The 22,123-nt window shown below is 42.3% G+C and overlaps 1 protein-coding gene across 1 annotated transcript in view; it reads left to right on the top strand.

Moving 5' to 3' along the window:
• The window catches only part of RCAN2 (regulator of calcineurin 2), a 271,389-nt gene that overhangs the window by 44,774 nt on the left and 204,492 nt on the right, over positions 1-22,123 (top strand). The window contains exon 2 of the mRNA XM_060163046.1: positions 1,578-1,804. Coding sequence (XP_060019029.1) covers positions 1,580-1,804 — 225 coding nt within the window. The 5' untranslated portion in view covers positions 1,578-1,579. The remainder of the gene's footprint in view (positions 1-1,577; positions 1,805-22,123) is intronic.

Raw genomic sequence — 22,123 nt, 5'->3', positions numbered from 1 at the left:
TTCAGATTCTTTCATTTTTGGCTCCTGTATCCAACCAGGCCTAAGATTTTCTATGTAATGCATCATTTATATTGCCATCAAATACTGTTTATCAGGATGCCATTTAGGCTTTGTTTCTAGGAAAAATGAAAAAACAACCTCATCACAATACTGCATTCAGAGTTCGAGAGGGATATAAGTAGAAACCCATACTTGTGTGGGAATCTAGAATTTACGTCTTACCGAAACTTGGCAAGGGCAGAGTGACACTTTGCGGTACTGCCTTTCTGTCTTTTACCCTGAGGTTCTGCATTGCTGGGATTGGGGGAAACAGAGGATGATCCAGCAGCCACGTGGTAATTGCCAGGCAGTCTTATCTGGGTACCCATGGGCAAGTTATTTCACCTTCTGGGACTTTAATCACTGATCTTTGAACAGAATAGTATGATAGACATGAAAATAGATACAAAGGAAAAATATAGACATTGACTGTTGTTGAAGTATGCAGGAAAGCTGATGAAATCTATTGAATTATGTACCAGTATCAAAAATTGGAACAAGTCTCCAACTGGCTGCAGTTGGGTAGAATTTTGAATGTAAGGGGTAATGAAAGAATAGAATCATGGAACACAGGTAGATGAGATTAATACTGGAAAGCTTCACACTGGGGACTCTGAGGGTGGGGAATCTGTATACCTTGGATCAGCCAAGATAGTAGTGATTTTTTAAGATCCAGAGTTCACAAATTAGAGTAATGACCCCAGGCAGAAGAGGGTGTGTGTGTGTGTGTGTGTGTGTGTGTCCTCATTAGGATAGATGATTAACTATTAGAGTTACCCTAATCAGGATTCAGGTGGTGATGAAATAGGTTGTACTCCCTTAAATATAGACTTGCAGTAATTTTGATCTGCTTCATTTCCGTGGTATAGGAGAGCAGACTTTCGTGCCAAACTCCCTGAGTTTGAATCCTAGTCCTGCCATTTTGTCATGGACCCTGTCAAAGTTACTTAATTGCTTTGTTCCTTAGCTTTTCCCCTCCGTAAAATGGGGATAATATTGGTACCAACCACATAGATGGAGATTTCATAGGTCAGTTAAGGCACGCAAATCATTTAGAATCATTCCTGGAACTCAAGAAGTGATAAGCATTAGCAGTAATGGTCGTGGTATTATATAATTCATCATGTAACTTATCAAAGCACTTTCGTATGTGCATTTTTGTCTGAATCCATTTGATTCTCTTAAGGAAGCAAGGCTCAGAGAACTTACATAACTTTCCTAGGTTCCCAGTCTAGTAAACACTGAATAGCTAGGCTGGAGCCCCTGGCCTCCAACTCCAGTCCTGCCCAAGTGGGGTTTTTTTTGGCCCATAGCTGGGACTGGATTCTTGCCCAGAAGCAGAGCTGTGTGGGAAGTTGTAACTCAGAGATCAAGGGGAAAATGTGAACTTGCTGGGTCTTCCCCCTTCTAACAGCCCCTGCTTCTCTTCCTAATCACACTCCCCTCTCTTGCCCCCGACACTCCAGAACTGCGACCTTCAAACCAAGCTTTAAGGAATCGAATCCTACTCTAACATGCATCCGTCTCTGTATCCTCAGGAATGAGGGGAGACTCTTATTTCATTGGGACGAGGAGCCTGGGGCAGCAGGGGCACATCCCGGAAGATGGAGGACTCTTCCTGCTCTGCTGCATAGACAGAGACTGGGCTGTGACTCAGTGTTTCACGGAGGAGGCCTTTCAAGCAATCACGGACTTCACGGACCTCCCAAACTCACTGTTTGCATGCAACGTCCACCAGTCGGTGTTTGAAGGGGATGAGAGCAAGGTAAGAAGCCTTTCTGCTCCTGAAACAGGGGGAGATGTGGCATTATCCGCCCAATATTTCCATTGCTTCTTTGTGGTTAATGTTTGGAAGTTTTTGAAAATGTTTACTTGGCACTTTTCTTGGCATGCATAGCAAGAGCAGAAAAGCCTGTTCTATTATCAGTTGACATTGGAGGTACACACAACAAGATTGTATGGGAGACGGTGTTGAATCAGATCTCGATGTCTGCCACTCAGAGGTCTGTCTAACAATGGTGTTGGGAATAGTGATTGCAGGGGATACCCCTTGGGCTAGGAAGCAGATGTTGTTAAAAAAAAAAAAAAGTTTTATTTTCCCCTATTCTGCCCAAAGCTTAATTTGCCTTTCCCTACGCAGCACAAGCTCTCTTTCCCCCTTACTCTTCCTGCAGTTTGAGGACTGTTCTAACAATAGTTTCTTAAATTGGGCCCCAAGTCCTGCAGCACTTATTAGAAAGGTAAATTGGTTGGCCATATGAGACTTGCTTTGCTCAAGCGGGTAGAATTGTTTTGGGTGTGTTGTAAGAATTTGCGTGACAATGCTTAACTCCTTGATTTGAAATAATTAGGGAATGAGGTTGTCTATGTACAAGCATTTTCCAGAATATGAAGCTTCCATTTTAAGAGTCAGCTTGATTTAGTGGAAGCATTCTTGGCCATCAGAGTAAATATTCCTTTTGGAGGTCTTGCGAAAGTTTACTTCGGATTTCTCTGACGTTTTAACAACAGAGTCTAAATGGATCAAACCTTCCCTTGTGGATGTGGATTTCTAATTGTAAAATCAATTACTAGGCTACGTTGTAAAACATAGCCAACAGTTTTTGGGGGAAAGAGCCTTTTTTTTTCTACATTAAAGTATGGCTCTGTGTGACATTAAGAGTAGGATTTATGATCGCTGTTTCACAAACTTGGACTGTTTTTGCCAACTGCTGAAGTCCAAACTCTGTTGCCTGAACACAATTACTGGAAGTCTTTGTTCTGAATTTTATTGGTTTTGTAAGCAATCTTGATAGCCCAGAGGATTCGGAATTATTTCAAGCCATATAAAGGTAGTTTTATAATAATATTATTTTGGAGTTGAACAGTTGAAATGATGGGCTAAAAATAATTTGAAGTCCAAGGAATTATATGTGATTAGAACCTCCAGAGCTATCATCAGCAGACTATTTGAAGTAAGAAAATGACACATAGCCTTTTGGAAAGAAACTGGGAATTTTGCTCTTGGATTATAACCAGGTTTTAACACAGATTATAATTTATTCAGAGCATGTCATTTCCCCTCAAATCTACCTGATGTTAACTATGAAACAAAGTTCCGTGTTTTCTTGTTCTCTCATCTATTTAAATATCAACAATTAGAAGGATTTTCCTTAGAGTTTTTTTTACTTTAACATCTTTATTGGAGTATAATTGTTTTACAGTGGTATGTTAGATTCTGCTTTATAACAAAGTGAATCGGCTATACGTATACATATGTCCCCATATCTCCTCCCTCTTGCATCTCCCTCCCACCCTCCCTATCCCACCCCTCTAGGGGGTCACAAAGCACCAAACTGATCTCCCTGTGCTATGCCGCGGCTTCCTACTAGCTATCTATTTTACATTAGGTAGTATATAAAAGTCCATGCCACTCTCTCACTTTGTCCCAGCTTACCCTTGCCCCCGCCATGTCCTCAAGTCCATTCTCTATGTCTGTGTCTTTATTCCTGTCCTGCACCTAGGTTCTTCAGTACAATTTTTTTTTTTTAGATTCCATATCTATGTGTTAGCATACAGTATTTGTTTTTCTCTTTCTGACTTACTTCACTCTGTATGATAGACTCTAGGTCCATCCACCTCACTACAAATAACTCAATTTCGTTTCTTTTTATGGCTGAGTAATATTCCATTGTATATATGTGCTACATCTTCTTTATCCATTCATCTGTTGATGGACACTTAGGTTGCTTCCATGTCCTGGCTATTGTAAATAGAGCTGCAGTGAACATTGTGGTACATGACTCTTTTTGAATTATGGTTTTCTCGGGGTATATGCCGAGATTGTTGGGGATCTTGGCATATTGAAGTGGGATTGTTGGGTCATATGGTAGTTCTATTTTTAGTTTTTTAAGGAACCTCCCTACTGTTCTCCATAGTGGCTGTACCAATTTACATACCACCAACAGTGCAAGAGGGTTCCCTTTTCTCCACACTCTCTCCAGCATTTATTGTTTGTAGATTTTTTGATGATGGCCATTGTGACTGGTGTGAGGTGATACCTCATTGTAGTTTTGATTTGCATTTCTCTAATGATTTGTGATGTTGAGCATCCTTTCATGTGTTTGTTAGCTATCTGTAGTCTTTTTTGGAGAAATGTCTATTTAGGTCTTCTGCCCATTTTTCGATTGGGTTGTTTGTTTTTTTGATATTGAGCTGCATGAGCTGCTTGTAAATTTTGGAGATTAATCCTTTGTCAGTTGCTTCATTTGCAAATATTTTCTTCCATTCTGAGGGTTGTCTTTTGGTCTTGTTTAAGGTTTCCTTTGCGGTGCAAAAGCTTTTAAGTTTCATTAGGTCCCATTTGTTTATTTTTGTCTTTATTTCCATTTCTCTAGGAGGTGAATCAGAAAGGATCTTGCTGTGATTTATGTCATAGAATGTTCTGCCTATGTTTTCCTCTAAGACTTTTATAGTGTCTGGCCTTACATATAGGTCTTTAATCCATTTTGAGTTTATTTTTGCATATGGTGTTAGGGAGTGTTCTAATTTCATTCTTTTACATGTACCTGTCCAGTTTTCCCAGGATCACTTAGTGAAGAGGCTGTCTTTTCTCCATTGTATATCCTTGCCTCCTTTATCAAAAATAAGGTGACCATACGTGCATGCATGGGTTTATCTCTGGGCTTTCTGTCCTGTTCCAGTGATCTGTATTTCTGTTTTTGTGCCAGTACCATACTGTCTTGATTACTGTAGCTTTGTAGTATAGTCTGAAGTCAGGGAGCGTGATTCCTCCATCTCCATGTTTCCTTCTCAAGATTGCTTTGGCTATTTGGGGTCTTTTGTGTTTCTATACAAATTGTGAAATTTTTTATTCTAGTTCTGTGAAAAATGCCAGTGGTAGTTTGATAGGGATTGCATTGAATCTGTACACTGCTTTGGGTAGTATAGTCATTTTCACAATGTTGATTCTTCCAATCCAAGAACATGGTATATCTCTCCATCTGTCTGTATCATCTTTAATTTCTTTCATCAGTGTGTTATAGTTTTCTGCATACAGGTCTTTTGTCTCCTCAGGTAGGCTTATTCCTAGGTATTTTATTCTTTTTGTTGCAATGGTAAATGAGAGTGTTTCCTTAATTTCTTTTTCAGATTTTTCATCATTAGTGTATGGGAATGCAAGAGATTTCTGTGCATTAATTTTGTACCTGCTACTATACCAAATTCATTGATTAGCTCTAGTAGTTTTCTGGTAACATCTTTATGATTCTCTACGTATAGTAGCATGTCATCTGCAAACAGTGACAGCTCTACTTCTTCTTTTCCAATTTGGATTCCTTTTATTTCTTTTTCTTCTCTGATTGCTGTGGCTAAAGCTTCCAAAACTATGTTGAATAATAGTGGTGAGAGTGGAGAACCTTGTCTTCTTCCTGATCTTAGAGGAAATGGTTTCAGTTTTTCACCGTTGAGAATGATGTTGGCTGTGGGTTTGTTATATATGGCCTTTATTATGTTGAGGTAGGTTCCCTCTATGCCTACTTTTCTGGAGGGTTTTTATCACAAATGGGTGTTGAATTTTGTCGAAAGCTTTCTCTGTATCTATTGAGATGATCCTATGGTTTTTCGCCTTCAATTTGTTAATATGGTATATCACATTGATTGACTTGCATATATTGAAAAATCCTTGCATTCCTGGGATAAACCCCACTTGATCATGGTGTATGATCCTTTTAATGTGCTGCTGGATTCTGTTTGCCAGTTTTTTGTTGAGGATTATTGCATCTATGTTGATCAGTGATGTTGGCCTCTGGTTTTCTTTCCTTGTGACACCTTTGTCTGGTTTTGGTACCTAGGGTGATGGTGGCCTCGTAGAATGAGTTTGGGAGTGTTCCTCCCTCTCTATATTTTGGAAGAGTTTGAGAAAGATCGGTGTTCGCTCTTCTCTAAATGTTTGATAGAATTCGCCTGTGAAGCCATCTGGTCCTGGGCTTTTGTTTGTTGGAAGATTTTTAATCACAGTTTTAATTTCAGTGCTTGTGATTGGTCTGTTCATATTTTCTACTTCTTCCTGGTTCAGTCTTGGAAGGTTGTGCTTTTCGAAGAATTTGTCCATTTCTTCCAGGTTGTCCATTTTATTGGCATATAGTTGCTTGTAGTAATCTCTCATGATCCTTCGTATTTCTGCCATTCAGTTGTTACTTCTCCTTTTTCATTTCTAATTCTGTTGATTTGAGTCTCTCCCTTTTTTTCTTGATGAGTCTGGCTAATGGTTTATCAATTTTGTTTATCTTCTCAAAGAACCACGTTTTAATTTTAGTGATCTTTGCTATCGTTTCCTTCATTTCTTTTTCATTTATTTCTGATCTGATCTTTATGATTTGTTTCCTTCTGCCAACTTTGCAGATTTATTGTTCTTCTCTAATTGCTTTAGGTGTATGGTTAGGTTGTTTATTTGAGACGTTTCTTGTTTCTTGAGGAAGGATTGTATTGCTATAAACTTCCCTCTTAGAACTGCTTTTGTTGCATCCCATAGGTTTGGGTTGTCATGCTTTCATTGTCATTTGTTTCTGGGTATTTTCTGATATCCTCTTTGATTTCTTCAGTGATCTCTTGGTTGTTAAGTAGTGTATTGTTTAGCCTCCATGTGTTTTTATTTTTTACAGATTTTTTCCTGTAATTGATATCTAGTCTCATAGCATTGTGGTCAGAAAAGATACTTGATACAATTTCAATTTTCTTAAATTTACCAAGGCTTGATTTGTGACCCAAGATATGATCTGTCCTGGAGAATGTTCCATGAGCACTTGAGAAGAAAGTGTATTCTGTTGTTTTTGGATGGAATGTCCTATGAATATCAATTAAGTCCATCTTGTTTAATGTATCATTTAAAGCTTGTGTTTCCTTATTTATTTTCATTTTGGATGATGTGTCCATTGGTGAAAGTGGGGTGTTAAAGTCCCCTACTATGATTGTGTTACTGTCAATTTCCCCTTTTTTGGCTCTTAGTATTTGCCTTATGTATTGAGGTGCTCCTATGTTGGGTGCATAAACATTTACCATTGTTATATCTTCTTGGATTGATCCCTTGATCATTATGTAGTGTTCTTCTTTGTCTCTTGTAATAGTCTTTATTTTAAAGTTTATTTTGTCTGATATGAGAATTGCTAATCCATGTTTCTTTTGATTTCCATTTGCATGGAATATCTTTTTCCATCCCCTCACTTTCAGTCTGTATGTGTCCCTAGGTCTGAAGTGGGTTTCTTGTAGACAGCATATATACAGATCTTGTTTTGTTTCCATTCAGCCAGTCTATGTCTCTTGGTTGGAGCATTTAATCCATTTACATGTAAGGTAATTATAGAAATGTATGTTCTCATTACCATTTTCTTAATTGTTTTGGGTTTGTTATTGTAGGTCTTTTCCTTCTCTTGTGTCCTGCCTAGAGTAGTTCCTTTAGCATTTGTTGTAAAGCTGGTTTGCTAGTGCTGAATTCTCTTAGCGTTTGCTTGTCTGTAAAGGTTTTAATTTCTCCATGAATCTGAATGAGATCCTTGCTGGGTAGAGTAATCTTGGTTGTAGGTTCTTCCCTTTCATCACTTTAAATATGTCCTGTCACTCTCTTCTGGGTTGCAGAGTTTCTGTTGAAAGATCAGCTGTTAACCTTATGGGGATTCCCTTGTATGTTATTTGTTGTTTTTTTCCTTGCTGCTTTTAATATTTTTTCTTTGTAGTTAATATCTGATAGTTTGATTAATATGTGTCTTGTTTGTTTCACCTTGGATTTATCCTGTATGGGACTCTCTGTGCTTCCTGGACTTGACTGACCATTTCCTTTCCCACATTAGGGAAGTTTTCAACTGTAATGTCTTCAAATATTTTCTCAATCTCTTTCTTTTTCTCTTCTTCTTCGGGACCCCTGTAATTTGAATGTTGGTGCATTTAATGTTGCCCCAGAGGTCTCTGAGACTGTCCTCAATTCTTTTCATTCTTTTTTCTTTATTCTGCTCTGCGGTAGTTATTTCCACTATTTTATCTTCCAGGTCCCTTATCCGTTCATCTGCCTCAGTTATTCTGCTATTGATTCCTTCTAGAGAATTTTTAATTTCATTTATTGTGTTGTTCATCATTGTTTGTTTGCTCTTTAGTTCTTCTAGGTCCTTATTAAACATTTCTTGTATTTTCTGCGTTCTATTTCCAAGATTTTGGATCATCTTTACTGTCATTACTCTGAATTCTTTTTCAGGGAGACTGCCTATTTCCTCTTGTTTTGTTTGGTCTGGTGGGTTTTTACCTTGCTCCTTCATCTGCTGTGTGTTTCTCTGTCTTCTCATATTGCTTAACTTACTGTGTTTGGGGTCTCCTTTTCACAGGCTGCATGTTCATAGTTCCCGTTGTTTTTGGTGTCTGCCCCTAGTGGCTAAGGTTGGTTCAGTGGGTTGTGTAGGCTTCCTGGTGGAGGGGACTGGTGCCTGTGTTCTGGTGGGTGAGGCTGGATCTTGTCTTTCTGGTGGGCAGGACCGCATCCTGTGGTGTGTTATGGGGTGTCTGTGACCTTATTATGATTTTAGGCAGCCTCTCTGCTAATGCATGGGGTTGTGTTTCTGTCTTGCTAGTTGTTTGGCATAGGGTGTCCGGCACTGTAGCTTGCTGGTCATTGAGTGGAGCTGGGTCTTAGCGTTGAGATGGTGATCTCTGGGAGGGCTTTTGCCATTTGATATTATGTGGAGCCAGGAGGTCTCTGGTGGACCAATGTCCTGAACTTGGCTCTCCCACCTCAGAGGCACAGGCCTGACACCCATCCAGATCACCAAGACCCTTTCAGCCATATGGCTCATAAGAAAAGGGAGAAAAAAAGAAAGAATACAGTAAAATAAAATAAAAGTTATTAAAATAAAAATATTATTAAAAATAAAAAATTAAAAAGTAATAAAAAAAAGAAAGAAGAGAGCAACCAAACCAAAAAACAAATCCAGCAATTTTAGCAAGTCCTAAAACTATACTAAAAAATAAAAAACACAAACGGATGGACAGAACTCTAGGACAAATGGTAAAAGCAAAGCTATAGAGACAAAATCACACAAAGAAGCATACACATACACACTCAAAAAGAGAAAAAGAAAAAAGAAAATCTATATATATGTATAAAAAAAAGGAAGAGAACAACCAAATCAATGAACAAATCTACCAATGATAATAAACTTTAAATACTAAGCTAAGATAAACGGAAAACCAGAAAGAAATTAGATGCAGAAAGCAAACCCCAAGTCTACAGTTGCTCCGAAGTCCACTGCCTCAATTTGGGATGATTCGTTGTCTATTCATGTATTCCACAGTTGCAGGGTACATCAAGTTGATTGTGGAGATTTAATCCGCTGCTCCTGAGGCTGCTGGGAGAGATTGCCCTTTCTCTTCTTCGTTCGCACAGCTCCCGGGGTTCAGCTTTGGATTTGGCCCTGCCTCTGGGTGTAGGTTGCCCACAGGCATCTGTTCCTGCCCAGACAGGAGGGGGTTAAAGGAGCAGCTGATTCGGGGGCTCTGGCTCACTTAGGCCAGGGGGAGGGAGGGGTACGGATGCGGGGCGAGCCTGCAGTGGCAGAGGCCAGCGTGATGTTGCACCGGCCTGAGGCGCGCCGTGCGTTCTCCCGGGGAAGTTGTCCCTGGATCCTGGGACCCTGGCAGTGGCGGGCTGCACAGGCTCCCGGGAGGAGAGGTGTGGATAGTGACCTGTGCTCGCACAGAGGCTTCTTGGTGGCGGCAGCAGCAGCCTTAGCGTCTCATGCCCGTCCCTGCTGTCCGCGCTGATAGCTGCGGCTCGCGCCTGTCTCTGGAGGTGGTGTAGGTGGCGCTCTGAATCCCCTCTCCTCGTGCTCACCAAAACAATGGTCTCTTGCCTCTTGGGCAGCTCCAGACTTTTCCCTGGACTCCCTCCCGGCTAGCTGTGGTGCACTAGCCCCCTTCAGGCTGTGTTCACGCCACCAACCCCAGTCCTCTCCCTGCGCTCTGACCGAAGCCCAAGCCTCAGCTCCCAGCCCCGCCCGCCCCGGCGGGTGAGCAGACAAGCCTCTCGGGCTGGTGAGTGCTGGTCGGCCCCGATCCTCTGTGCGGGAATCTCTCCGCTTTTCCCTCCGCACCTCTGTGGCTGCGCTCTCCTCTGTGGCTCCGAAGCCTCCCCCCCTCCACCACCTGCAGTCTCCGCCCGCGAAGGAGCTTCTGGTGCGTGGAAACCTTTCCTCCTTCACAGCTCCCTCCCACTGGTGCAGGTCCCATCCCTATTCTTTTGTCTCTGTTTTTTCTTTTTTCTTTTGCCTACCCAGGTACGTGGGGAGTTTCTTGCCTTTTGGGAGGTCTGAGGTCTTCTGCCAGCATTCAGTAGGTGTTCTGTAGGAGTTGTTCCACGTGTAGATGTATTTCTGGTGTATTTGTGGGGAGGAAGGTGATCTCCGCATCTTACTCCTCCGCCATCTTGAAGGTCTCCCCCTTAGAGGTTTAATGGGTGTTTTGATTCTTTTCTGATTAAATCATTCTCAGTAGATTGAAACAAGGAGATTTAGGAAGGAGCTAATCTCAGTCAGGAAGGCTGCTCAAGAATGGTTTATCAGCTGAACCAGAATTGGTTACGTAGAAAGACAGAGGCCTGGGGAGAGTTCTGGGGAATCTGTCCCCATCTATTTTGATATTCTGATCTGTGACTGAATAATGGATTACCAAATATTCTCATTTAATTTGTATACGAAGTTGGTAAATCGCAGCTTAACAAATAGTATTGGGTTTTAAAGTGACCTTGATAAAATATTGAGATGAAATCAATAAGATGTAGTTCAGTGGAACCAGTTTCAAAGGATTTAGATTACATCTTTATAGCCAAGGATGTGAATTTTATAACTAGCCCATGCCTACCTAATGAAAGTTATTAAATTAGACAGAAAGTCTTCCGGCCTGGTGTGATTTTATAGCCCCCATTCTGTGGACGGTCTCTGGGATATCAAATAATCTGATTCAGTTTTGATTTCATTATATATACAGGGTTTAGGCGGACAAAGCAAGATGATCAGATACCAAATGAATTGATAATAGAGGCACGACCACTGGGACTCTAGGAAAAAAAATGTTTGGGGAGGCTCATGCCTCCCATTTTTACTGCCACATGTTTCTCTTTATATTCCAGACCTTTCTGTTCCTCTCTTTACCTCCATTCTCCCCCCCTCCACTAGCTTAATAAAGCTCACTTGCCTTGTACGTCATTCTCTCAGGATATCCTTCCAACAGTGTTCAAAGTTCATGAATCTGAGCCAGGAATTCTGATGATGTTTATCTTTCCCAAAGGGTGGCCACTGGGGGCACTGTGCAAAGTTGGTGGCAGATATTTTTAGGTAGAGGGAAAAGAATCAAGAATGCTTTCCAGCACTTGTATCTGCCTGTGGGCCAGGCTGGCCATGGGGATTATCTAAAGTATTTGGCTTTGGGAAGATGCCTTCAGCAGCCTGGAATTATCTAAGAGATAAGACATCAGAAATGATGCTTGGTTTTCATTTCAGAGGTCCAGGTGGTTAGGTGGTAAGATATGTAACTTGCTTGGGTGAAGTTTTCTTTTCTGGCAAACAGACTTTTGATTCATTGTTTTTTTTTTTTTTGGTTTTTTTTTGCGGTACGCGGGCCTCTCACTGTTGTGGCCTCTCCCTCTCCCGTTACAGGCTCCGGACGTGCAGGCTCAGCGGCCATGGCTCACGGGCCCAGCCGCTCCGCGGCATGTGGGATCTTCCCGGCCCGGGGCACGAACCCGCGTCCCCTGCATCGGCAGGCGGACTCTCAACCACTGCGCCACCAGGGAAGCCCCGATTCATTGTTTCTTGATATTGAAGGCCTAGAGTTTAGCTTGTTTGTTCAATTATTATAAAGCATACATTTTCCTTAGCTGAGTGGGAATTTATAAAGCTCTTGTTTTCTGACTATCATGGTTAAGTCTTGCAGTAATCTCTTCTCAGTTTTCCCATCTGTCTGAGACACTTTTCCTAAGCCCTTTTCCTTTTTGAGGTAATTTGGAACGTACTGACTTGACCTGCTCTCAATATAGGTAACGCCATAGGAGATGAGCTTCTGGTTATGTTTGTTTCTGCTTATCAGTGTGATAAATATTCTGAGATGCTCATTTCTGCTCTCCTATTTAAATTCTAAGTTCTGACACCTACAGAACATTTTTTTCAAACAGCTTCATGAGACCGTGATGTTCACTCCAATTTTTTGTTAGGCAGAATTCTGTGCGATTGTATTTTGATTTGATGCTTTTGCAGGGAGTGAGCACATACTTCAGCGTGGCTTGTTGTGGTCCAGATGGTTGGGATTTGTTTACATAACACAAAGGAGAACCAGAGCTGGAGAAAATTGGCATCTGAAACCAATAATGCAGATTGCTGTTTGCATGCTACAGCTTGCAGCATAAATATTTTTGTATGAAACACATTTAGAACCGGGAGCTTCACAGCAGACAACACCTAGAAGTTATTAGGGGGTCAGTTAACCTCTGGCATTTTCCCCTGGATTGCCTTTCTACATCCAGCTGGGCTGCAAAAGTCATCTTAAGACAGGTGAGGCTGGAGGGGCACCCCGAGGGCTGCCCTGTGTCTGTGCTGAAGATAAGTAAGGCTCTGCTCGATGGGACACTGGCAGTCACTGGTAGCTAAAGGGGAACAGTGTATCAAACCACCAGGAAACCTTTAGCCCAATTCAGGTCAATAAAGAGAAGCTTGAAAGGTGAGTTGTTATTGGCCTCCAAAAAATGTGTATTCATTTAGTTCAGTGGTAATAATAATAATATAACAGCAGTAGCAAACCTTACATAGCCTGTAGCAAGTTGCCTCCTACTCTTCCGAAGGCTTTCTAGACATTAAGCCCTTTAATCACCATGACAACCCTATGAGGGCGGTGTCTTTCTGCCTCTCTACCTCCTGGGCACGGGGCAGGGTTGTATTCCCTGGACCCTTCTGTCTAGTTCTGCCCAATGTATTGATATAAGCAGAAGTGACCTGTGTCACTTCCAGGCCAAGCACTTAATTACCAATATTTGACACTGAAGAATGTTCTTTTCACTCTGCTCGGGCAACTGGCAACGTGCCAGGTGTGCCGTTCAGACAGTTTGGCTCACGGACTGAGGGCAAGGATGACACAGCAGGGTCCTGGGTGACCTGTGATAAACATGCAATGTGACTGCAACAAGAAAAGCCTTTGCTGCTTTAAGCCCCTGGAATCTGGGAGTTTGTTGTTAAAATATAACTTAGTCTGCCTAGGTTGATACAGTAAGTATGATTACACAGAGAGGTTGCCCATGGTTTCACAGCTGGAGTGGCAGAGCAGGGATTCAAACCTACAGAGTCTGTGCTCTTAAACATTATGCGATACTGCCTCTTGATGTACAAATATTTATTGAAAACGGGTATGATGCTTGGCTCTGGGGATGCAGTGGTGAACAAGACAGCATAAACTCATTGAATTTAAAGTCTACCAAAGAAAACAATTCAAATAAAACAAACATAATAAATCCAGTGATGCTAAAATCAAAAGGGCATTTAATATATATTTTCAGCTATACTCGATGCCTTATATACACACACGTACACATGCACAAAAGATTTTCTTGTTTATGTTATGTTTTGTTTTGCTTTTTAAATAAGCGGGCATTTCTGCCAACCATTAATGGCTGTATTCTTCCAGAAAGGGCATAAGATCAGAGGCCTAGTGCTTTGGGTTTCTTAGGCTTTGTGCTTCTCATAAATAGATCATCTCAATGCCTTGTGAGTGGCTGGAGTGATTCTAGGTTCAAAGATGTATATCTTTCATTCAGCATCACCACTAATGTAATAAACCAGCTCCTTCTAGAGCTCAGCTGAGGATGCAGTGACCTAGTCTGACACTGGCAGCATTATGCAGTCACTCTCAAGGATTTTGGAAGGTTAATCTGGTTATTTGCAATTTTTACTTGATTCCCCACATAAGATTTGCCTTTACTCCAGTCTGTAGGGGCATGTGAATGTTCCCTTTGTACTTTACAACTGCAGGTCCACAATCTCTTATCTGCAGTACCGAAATCTAAAAAGCTCTGGAAACTTTCTTTATAACCCATTTTAAGACAAAACCTCACTTGACCTAATTCATTCAGAATCTAACCAGGGCTGGTGAGAAGCTTCTTCTTGTGTGAATATTCATCCATCTCTCTGCAAAAATATTCCTGTCTTTAACCACTGGGGACTGCCTCAGACCTTGACGGAGCACTACACAACATGAGGTATGCGTACCGTATTACATTCTAAATCCCCAAATTCTGAATTGCAATCATATCAGGCCCAAAGAACTTCAGACGGTGGGTTGTGGACCTGTAGAATATATAAAAATGCAGTCGGACTTCCCTGGTGGCGCAGTGGTTGAGAGTCCGCCTGCCGATGCAGGGGACACGGGTTCGTGCCCCGGTCCGGGAAGATCCCACGTGCCGCGGAGCGGCTGGGCCCGCGAGCCATGGCCGCTGAGCCTGCGCGTCCGGAGCCTGTGCTCCGCAACGGGAGAGGCCACCACAGTGAGAGGCCCGCGTACCGAACAACAACAACAACAAAAAGCACTCACACCACATGTTCAAGACGAAGGATGAATGCATCACTGAAATCTGAATGCCATCAAGAAGAGTGATTAAATATATTTTTCCCATAATGAGATCTTGTGTTTATTAGAAATAAAGGACACATTGAACACAAGATGGGCCCCTTCACTTAGTTTAATAATAATAATAATGTTAATTGTGGCAGCAGCGAACCTTACATAGCCTGGAGCAAGGTGCCAGATGCTCTTCAGGCTCTCTAGACATTAGGCCCTTTAATCGCCATGACAGCCCTTTGGTGTGGATACTGCCTGAGTGACCTTCCCCAGTCAAACTCTGACAGTCTCTGAGTCTCCTTCTTTGAGTGTCTACAGTTGAAAGCCTCTGACCTTGACCTGCGGTCACCGCTCATCCTGCCCTCATCCCTTCACCTGGTTCCTGACTAATGGTCTGGTTTGGGTCCAGAGGAAAGACTCCTAGCCCATCAGGGAGAGAGTTACTGTTCCATGCAAGTGGTTGTCTTAACTCAGAGGGGTTTCCGTTGTAAAACATTTATGCCACCTCCATGTGTTTTGCCTCTCTTCATGTGTATTTTTCCTCTCTATACCCTGAAATTCTGGAAGGCAGTCAAAATTTGTATTCTCCTTCGTTGTATTTCCAGCACCTTGCTGGATCTCACACATTGTAGGTAATCAATGTTGAATCGGACCTCCACTTCAGTGGTGACTAAATGAAGATACAGAGGGATGAATTTGCCAGGATTGGCTGATTAATTAGAGAAACAGTAAAGAGCCGAGTGAGGCTTCTGGACGTTGAAGTCCAGTTCATTACCCACCGTACATCTCCATCTCTAAATTCTACCATGGAAAACGGGTTCTAGAAATAAAGGTGACTGTCCATCAGCATAACATTCAAGTCAAAACATATTGAATATAAGACAGAGAGGGCTTCCCTGGTGGCGCAGTGGTTGAGAGTCCGCCTGCCGATGCAGGGGACACGGGTTCGTGCCCCGGTCTGGGAGGATCCCACATGCCGCGGAGCGGCTGGGCCCGTGAGCCATGGCCGCTGAGCCCGCACTCCACAACGGGAGAGGCCACAACAGTGAGAGGCCCGCGTACCGCAAAAAAAAAAAAAAAAAAAAAAAAAAAAAAAAAAGAGAGAACTCAGGTGATTCAATAGCAAGATTCAAATTAAATGGCAATGCATTGAGTCCATAGCACTCTTGCAGTGAAGATATCACATTCATACGAATAAACGTGTTTTACATGTCAGTTTATATTTACATGGTGTTTTAAGTGTTTAGAAGTGACTGACCTATTTACTAAGCCAAGAGAGTAAAAAGTAAGCGTCTTAAACACATTTGTTTCCATAATCACTCCTAGAGGAGAAAAGGGAGAGATAAGAAAAGAAAAAAGAAAAGGCAGCAAGGAAAGGTGAAATCCAGTGCTTTAGAAGACCTTAGGAAGCTTGTTATGGGGACAGTTTAAAGCTGGTTGAAAAATTCATGCTGAGGATACGTACCAAAGGACAAACAAGCAGATTAAATTGTTGTCTGTAGTTTGTGTCACTGAATATAGGTTGCAAAAAATAAAAATGAAGTGAACTATTGTGACCTAAGGGTGGGGATAGGATAACCAAGCATTAATTTTATTTATTCATTTATTATTTTTTTAACACCTTTATTGGACTATAATTGCTTTACAATGGTGTGTTAGTTTCTGCTTTATAACAAAGTGAATCAGTTATACATATACATATGTCCCCATATCTCCTCCCTCTTGCGTCTCCCTCCCTCCCACCCTCCCTATCCCACCCCTCTAGGTGGTCACAAAGCACCGAGCTGATCTCCCTGTGGTATGCGGTTGCTTCCCACTATCTGTTTTACATTTGGTAGTGTATATATGTCCACAAGCATTCATTTTAAATATTAAAGCAGGAACTTGTTAAATTAGATACCAGATATTCAAGGAATATACTTAGGAGTGTCACCGTTTCTCTTGTGCCATCCTTTACAAGTGGAGGTGACATTTACAGCTTTCTTTGTTGTTTTCAAGAATGTTTAAATGTTAAAAAGACAGTGCCTATCATTGTACTCAGTAAGTTGGTCCTGTTTTCTCTTTTCTCTGGACAATTACTGGGAACCATAATTAGTCACCGCTAATCACTTGGGGACACCTGCCAGATGACAGCCCAGCGTGGGGCAGATTTGAAAGCTGCTGTAGGACATCCTCTGGAACCTTAACCTTTCTTGAAGTGACTAAAATATTCCAGAGGCATATTTAGTGGCTTGCTTCTCCACAGCACTGAGTGACCCCCTGGGGCTCAGGCGCCTGACAAGCCACTCGAAATGCCCCACTTAACAACCTGGAAATAATTGAGGCAGTGGGAAGAATTAAGCCCGAAGCACAGAGAGCTGAGAGTATTTGGTTTCTGTGCCAAAGGAGTGGGCGAGCGTGTATTCCTGATGGAACCTGGGGAAAAACGGCTGCCATGTTCCGAGGAGTCTGGGATGCTATTAAAGAGGGACTTGGAGTTTTCTTCCCTTTTTGGAAAAATGAAGGTGCTTGGAGCCCAGGTCATATGGTTTCCATCAGAGCTACTCGTAGGCTGTTCAGTGACTCTGTGACTTGTTACAAGGGGCTTCCACGGGCAGGAGCTGTCTTAGGGCACACAGCCTGAGGCAAGGCAGGTGAATTTGTAAAAACGGCACCGTTTCCTCTCAGCTGATGGGGTAGATGAAGGCCTGAGCAGTTGTGGTTGGCTTGACAGGGGGAGGGCAGGCTGGATTTCATCCTCCGCTCTCTTCCCGGACCAGGAGCTCTTGAGAAATACACAGAAGGCACACCCATCTCAGTGTTCCCGGTCTCATATGATCATTGTCAGTTATTTCCAGTTTAAAAGGATTTATAAATTCAAGGATAATTATTGCGTTCTCTTGCCTAAGAACATTACTTTTTTTAAGATGTGGGTTTGGAGATGGAGCCCAGGGGAAGGGCGGGGGAAGAAGAAGACTTATTGTTATTTTTCCTCGTGCTCACCAGCTAAAGTTGGCCTGGGCTTCACCTGGCCTTTTTCGGCTTTTTTGACTCTGGTCCCAGTTTCGTGGTCACGAAATTCTTAGCCAACTTAGAGATAACCAGAGAAAGTCAGAGATTTTGGACATGAACTTTAAAACTCTGCCAAGGTATCTTTCATTGCAGGCCTGACATTTAGCTCAATGGATGAGATCAGTGTGATATAGATGAGCCAATTGCCGATTCCATTAGTACCACGTGACATTTACTCCGTGAGAGTGGGGTTATTAGTGTGCTGCTGATACATGTATTTCATTACTGTCTACTCAACCATACTCCCCTATACAGAATATATAGAAATATAACATGTAGTTTGTCTTTTTAAGTTTGATCAGTTTCTGGGAATATTTTGATAATGTTCTGTTTTACTGGGAATGTTCTATTTTATAGCATAACCATCGTTTTAAACATAAAAGCCAGCATCTCTATCGATGTTTTGAGGGGGAGACCCATTGATCAGATGACATAGTTAAGATTTTTTCATCAAACGTGTTGAAATATCACTTCTTTTTTTTTTTTTTTTGCGCGGTACGCGGGCCTCTCACTGTTGTGTCCTCTCCCGTTGCGGAGCACAGGCTCCGGACGCGCAGGCTCAGCGGCCATGGCTCATGGGCCCAGCCGCTCCACGGCATGTGGGATCCTCCCGGACCGGGGCACGAACCCACGTCCCCTGCATCGGCAGGCGGACTCCCAACCACTGTGCCACCAGGGAAGCCCGAAATATCACTTCTTATGCTTTGTTCAGAACCTACAGTTTCCCACCAGATTTGTAGCTATTACGAACTCCATACTATTTAGTATATTATTTATACGTAGAGTACACCACCTTATGGATTGCCTAGTCCAACTGGATGATTGTAAGTATCTTGAGGGCAGCAGAGCAAGTTCCTCGTCCTTCTGTGTCCTGCACTGTCCAGCTCTGGACCTAACAGGGGCACTGACAGAGAGGCGGGAGAGCAGGGAGAGGGTTTGGGTTCCGATGCACTTGGGTCCAATTCCTGCCTCATCTACATCCTAATTACATGATCTTGACCAGCTTAACCCCTCTGAATCTCAGTTCTCTCTTTGATGGGATGAGTTCACCATACCTTCTTTATAGGTTTGTTGTGTGATTAAACGAGGTGACATGGATCAAGGAGGTGGCATAAGACTAGATCTTCTTGGTAAACGCTGGTCTCTTCCTCCTTCGTTCTTCTCCCCACCAGATAAACCTGGGACTGTCTCTGGTTCCAGGAAGGAAGAGCTTTTCTAAAACCATGTAACCCTAGGTGAAAGAAAGGCTTCATTTAGCCAACTCTTCGTGGAGTCCTAATGAAGTTGCCCTAGCCTTCAGTTTCAGGAAAGTTAATCTCAGTTTTTGCGACATGAAAGCTGTTTCTGCATTTGTTGTAGGACACATGTGGTTCACTCTTCCCCATATAAAGTTCAGGTGATACGTTTCTTTTAGAAGATAGTGCCAAGGAAACTCTGTTGACTCTGGGGAACTGGTATTTTTCTCATTAGGAGAATTATGTAACTTACGTCTTCCCAGGGAGCTCAAAATAAAAATTAATACTCAGCCATAGCCACTCTTTTTATTCTTATTGGTCTTGATATTCTGTTTCTCTTGCATTAACCTAATTGTGTGTATGTGCAGTGCAAAAATTTCTTCTGAATTATCTGATCAAATGTTCATATTTTTATCTGTTCATATTGTTTTATGAAACATGTAAGGAGGCTGGCCAGGAGTTACTAAGGTGTATTTTGCAGATGTTTGAAATTCCACTGTGAATTAAAAAAAAACACCTAAATTAGTAAATTATATATTTTTAGAATAACACACACATGCACAATTCTTTTGCTATAACTCATGTTGTTTGGAAGAATAGTTTTCAAACATCTTCAAGGGAAAAATGAAGCTTGGCCATGACAATTAACAGCAGCATCTTCCACAGCACGTGGGGTCTGCGTGTTTTTGGAAAAGCACCTGGTCACATAACCGTTTCTTAAGTTTGATTCTTAAAGCTGATCCTTATGCTACTATTAATCTGTGAGAAAATGAACATGTATAAGCCATTTGAGAATATGTGTATCTAAGTTTGTTCTTATACTAAATCACTGCTTTTGAACCCTAAAGGCCTAGAGCCAAATTATTTCTTGGGAAGGTACTGCAGTTTCAAGGCCTGGTATTGGTATTGTGTTGTCTCCAGTGGAAAAACTTGGAATAGAAGTCCACTTGCAATGAATCACTGTGTCAGTGAAGTTCAAGGCTTTGCAAGGAGCATAGAAGAGGAAGGAGTTTAGCTCTTCAAATAGCCTCTCCTGAAAATTTCAGAGAAAGGAGAGTCTTCATTGTCAGAAATTTGGCACTGATAACGGGCTTTCATTACATCTGCTTCCTACAGATAATCCTGCCCTACACGTGGGAGTCGGGAGGATGGGGACATGGTGATTTAGAAAGAGGAGGTGAAAGGGAGTCTACACTGGGTTTCCTCACCTGGCCTTTGCCCTACTTCCTGTCGACAGCTGGACTCCTGGCTCCAGTGGGGTTGTCTTTCCCCTAAACAAGCACCTCTGAGTTCACATGTCTGAGCAAGTAGGGTCCCTTTCAAAGGGCTCCTTTTTTTCTCGAGCTTGGGACTCTTGGGAATTCCAGAAATGCACGATGAAGGCATGGTTGTAACAAGGTCACCTTTTTGAAAAAGAAACACTCACTGCACACGTAAGACCTAAGTGTATTAAATAAGATGCAGAGCTGTTTCATTATGCCTATTTATAATGCCCCCAGCCCTGACTCTCAACCCCCTGACTCCTGCTTTGTTGAACAGAGGCTCGATGGCATGAGGATCGTCTTGTCCCCAAATATCTCCTACAGTGGCCTAGAGTCTTTTGGAACTTGAAGACTATTTTCTGATCGAGAATTGCCTTTTTAATGAACATACCCTCAGGAGCTATGATATCCTTAAGATAGATGCTAAGATATCCTAAGATACCTAACCTACATACCCAGGGCAGGGCAGTGACTCATGAATATGCTCTCTAGGGGAAAGAGTACCACCTTAAGCAGTGCACTCAATCCATCCATTGATTATTTAACAATTAATTGAAAATCTGTTGTATCCCAAGTATTGGTCTTGGCCTTGGGAGTACAAAGATCGAATGAGATGCAAGACCTCAGGAAGCTTAATGTTGACTGGGATCTGATAATTAGAGTACAGGTTGGCTGAAGTAAGAGATTAAGGTAGATACAGCATATTAAAGGAGCCAGAGAGTGGGCCACCTCAGAGGGGAAGAGAAGGCTCTGGAATCTCAGGGATGTATTTTTGTGTTTTGTTTTGAGCTCTGCCTTGCACCTAGACAAGCATCTCTAAATGGACCCATCCTTTGCCATAGAATGTGCTGGCTCTGGTGACTTGTAGACAGGATTCTTCAGGCCTGCCTGTTGTGTAATCAGCATTGTTGTCCTGTCTCACGGGGGCCTGTTTGGACAGGACCGCTGATGAGTGAGGGTAGCAGAGGGGAAGAACTGACGTTGACTTTGGCAGTAGCTTGCTCTTCGCCAAGTAAATCCAGCCATGGAGACAGGCATGGCTGGGTGGCTGCATGGATGGAACATTCTGTGACCCACCTGTCCTCATTTTCTCCTTCAGAGTGTGAAATGTTTGCCTTCCTCCAAAGAGGAGCTGTGAGCTTGCTTATTTTAAAAACTGCAACCTGTGAGGAGAGAGGGTGTTCTTTGACAACGTTACATCATTGACGCCTCTAGGTGTTGAGTCATCATTATTTTTAGGCAGCTCCATGCTTTTTTTGGTTGTTCTAAGAATAGCCCTGGTGTCTGGACGCTACAGAAAGTCACTTCAATAAAGATCCTGTCACTGCTCCACAGTGGGAATGGAATGCTTTCTTAATTTCCACATCCAGGGCACACGTTTTAGAATTTTACCTCCCAAACATTCTGCCCTTTTAGGTTGTCCGTAGTCAATGTGATAACTTTGTCAGGAGCTATCACTTGAATTTGTTCAGACCTGTGTCAGACATACTTATTGTTGTAAACAATAGCAGGAAGAACAACAGAATGAAAAGCCTTCCTTCCTTTTCAAGAGAAAGGGCTCTTCCTCATCTTCACTCAGTGCCCCCCTGGGTTTGTGAATACCTTCATCAGTGACTTCACCCAATTTCTCAACATTTGAAGACCTGTTTCTATGCCTTGTGTTTTATGGATTAACTGACTTGAGATCCCTCACATGAGGACCTGGGCTAGGGGTGCTCCTGTTGGCATTTCTGTGGGATCAACTAAAAGAGGCCAAAATAAATGTTACTGTGGGTTGTTAAACTAAATAAGCATATAAATTGTAACCCATATTGGAACTTGATGACAGGGCAATAAAGCAGACTGAGCAAGGCCAGAAATGGAATTCTGTGGGTCAGTATAGAGACTGGTTTTCCCATTGCCTATTCAGAGCACATGCCCAGA

This window comes from Lagenorhynchus albirostris, chromosome 10 (assembly GCF_949774975.1).
Source record: "Lagenorhynchus albirostris chromosome 10, mLagAlb1.1, whole genome shotgun sequence".
NCBI lineage: Eukaryota > Metazoa > Chordata > Mammalia > Artiodactyla > Delphinidae > Lagenorhynchus > Lagenorhynchus albirostris.
The sequence above is the reverse complement of the archived record's forward strand: the minus strand, read 5'-3'. Positions and strand labels throughout refer to the sequence as shown.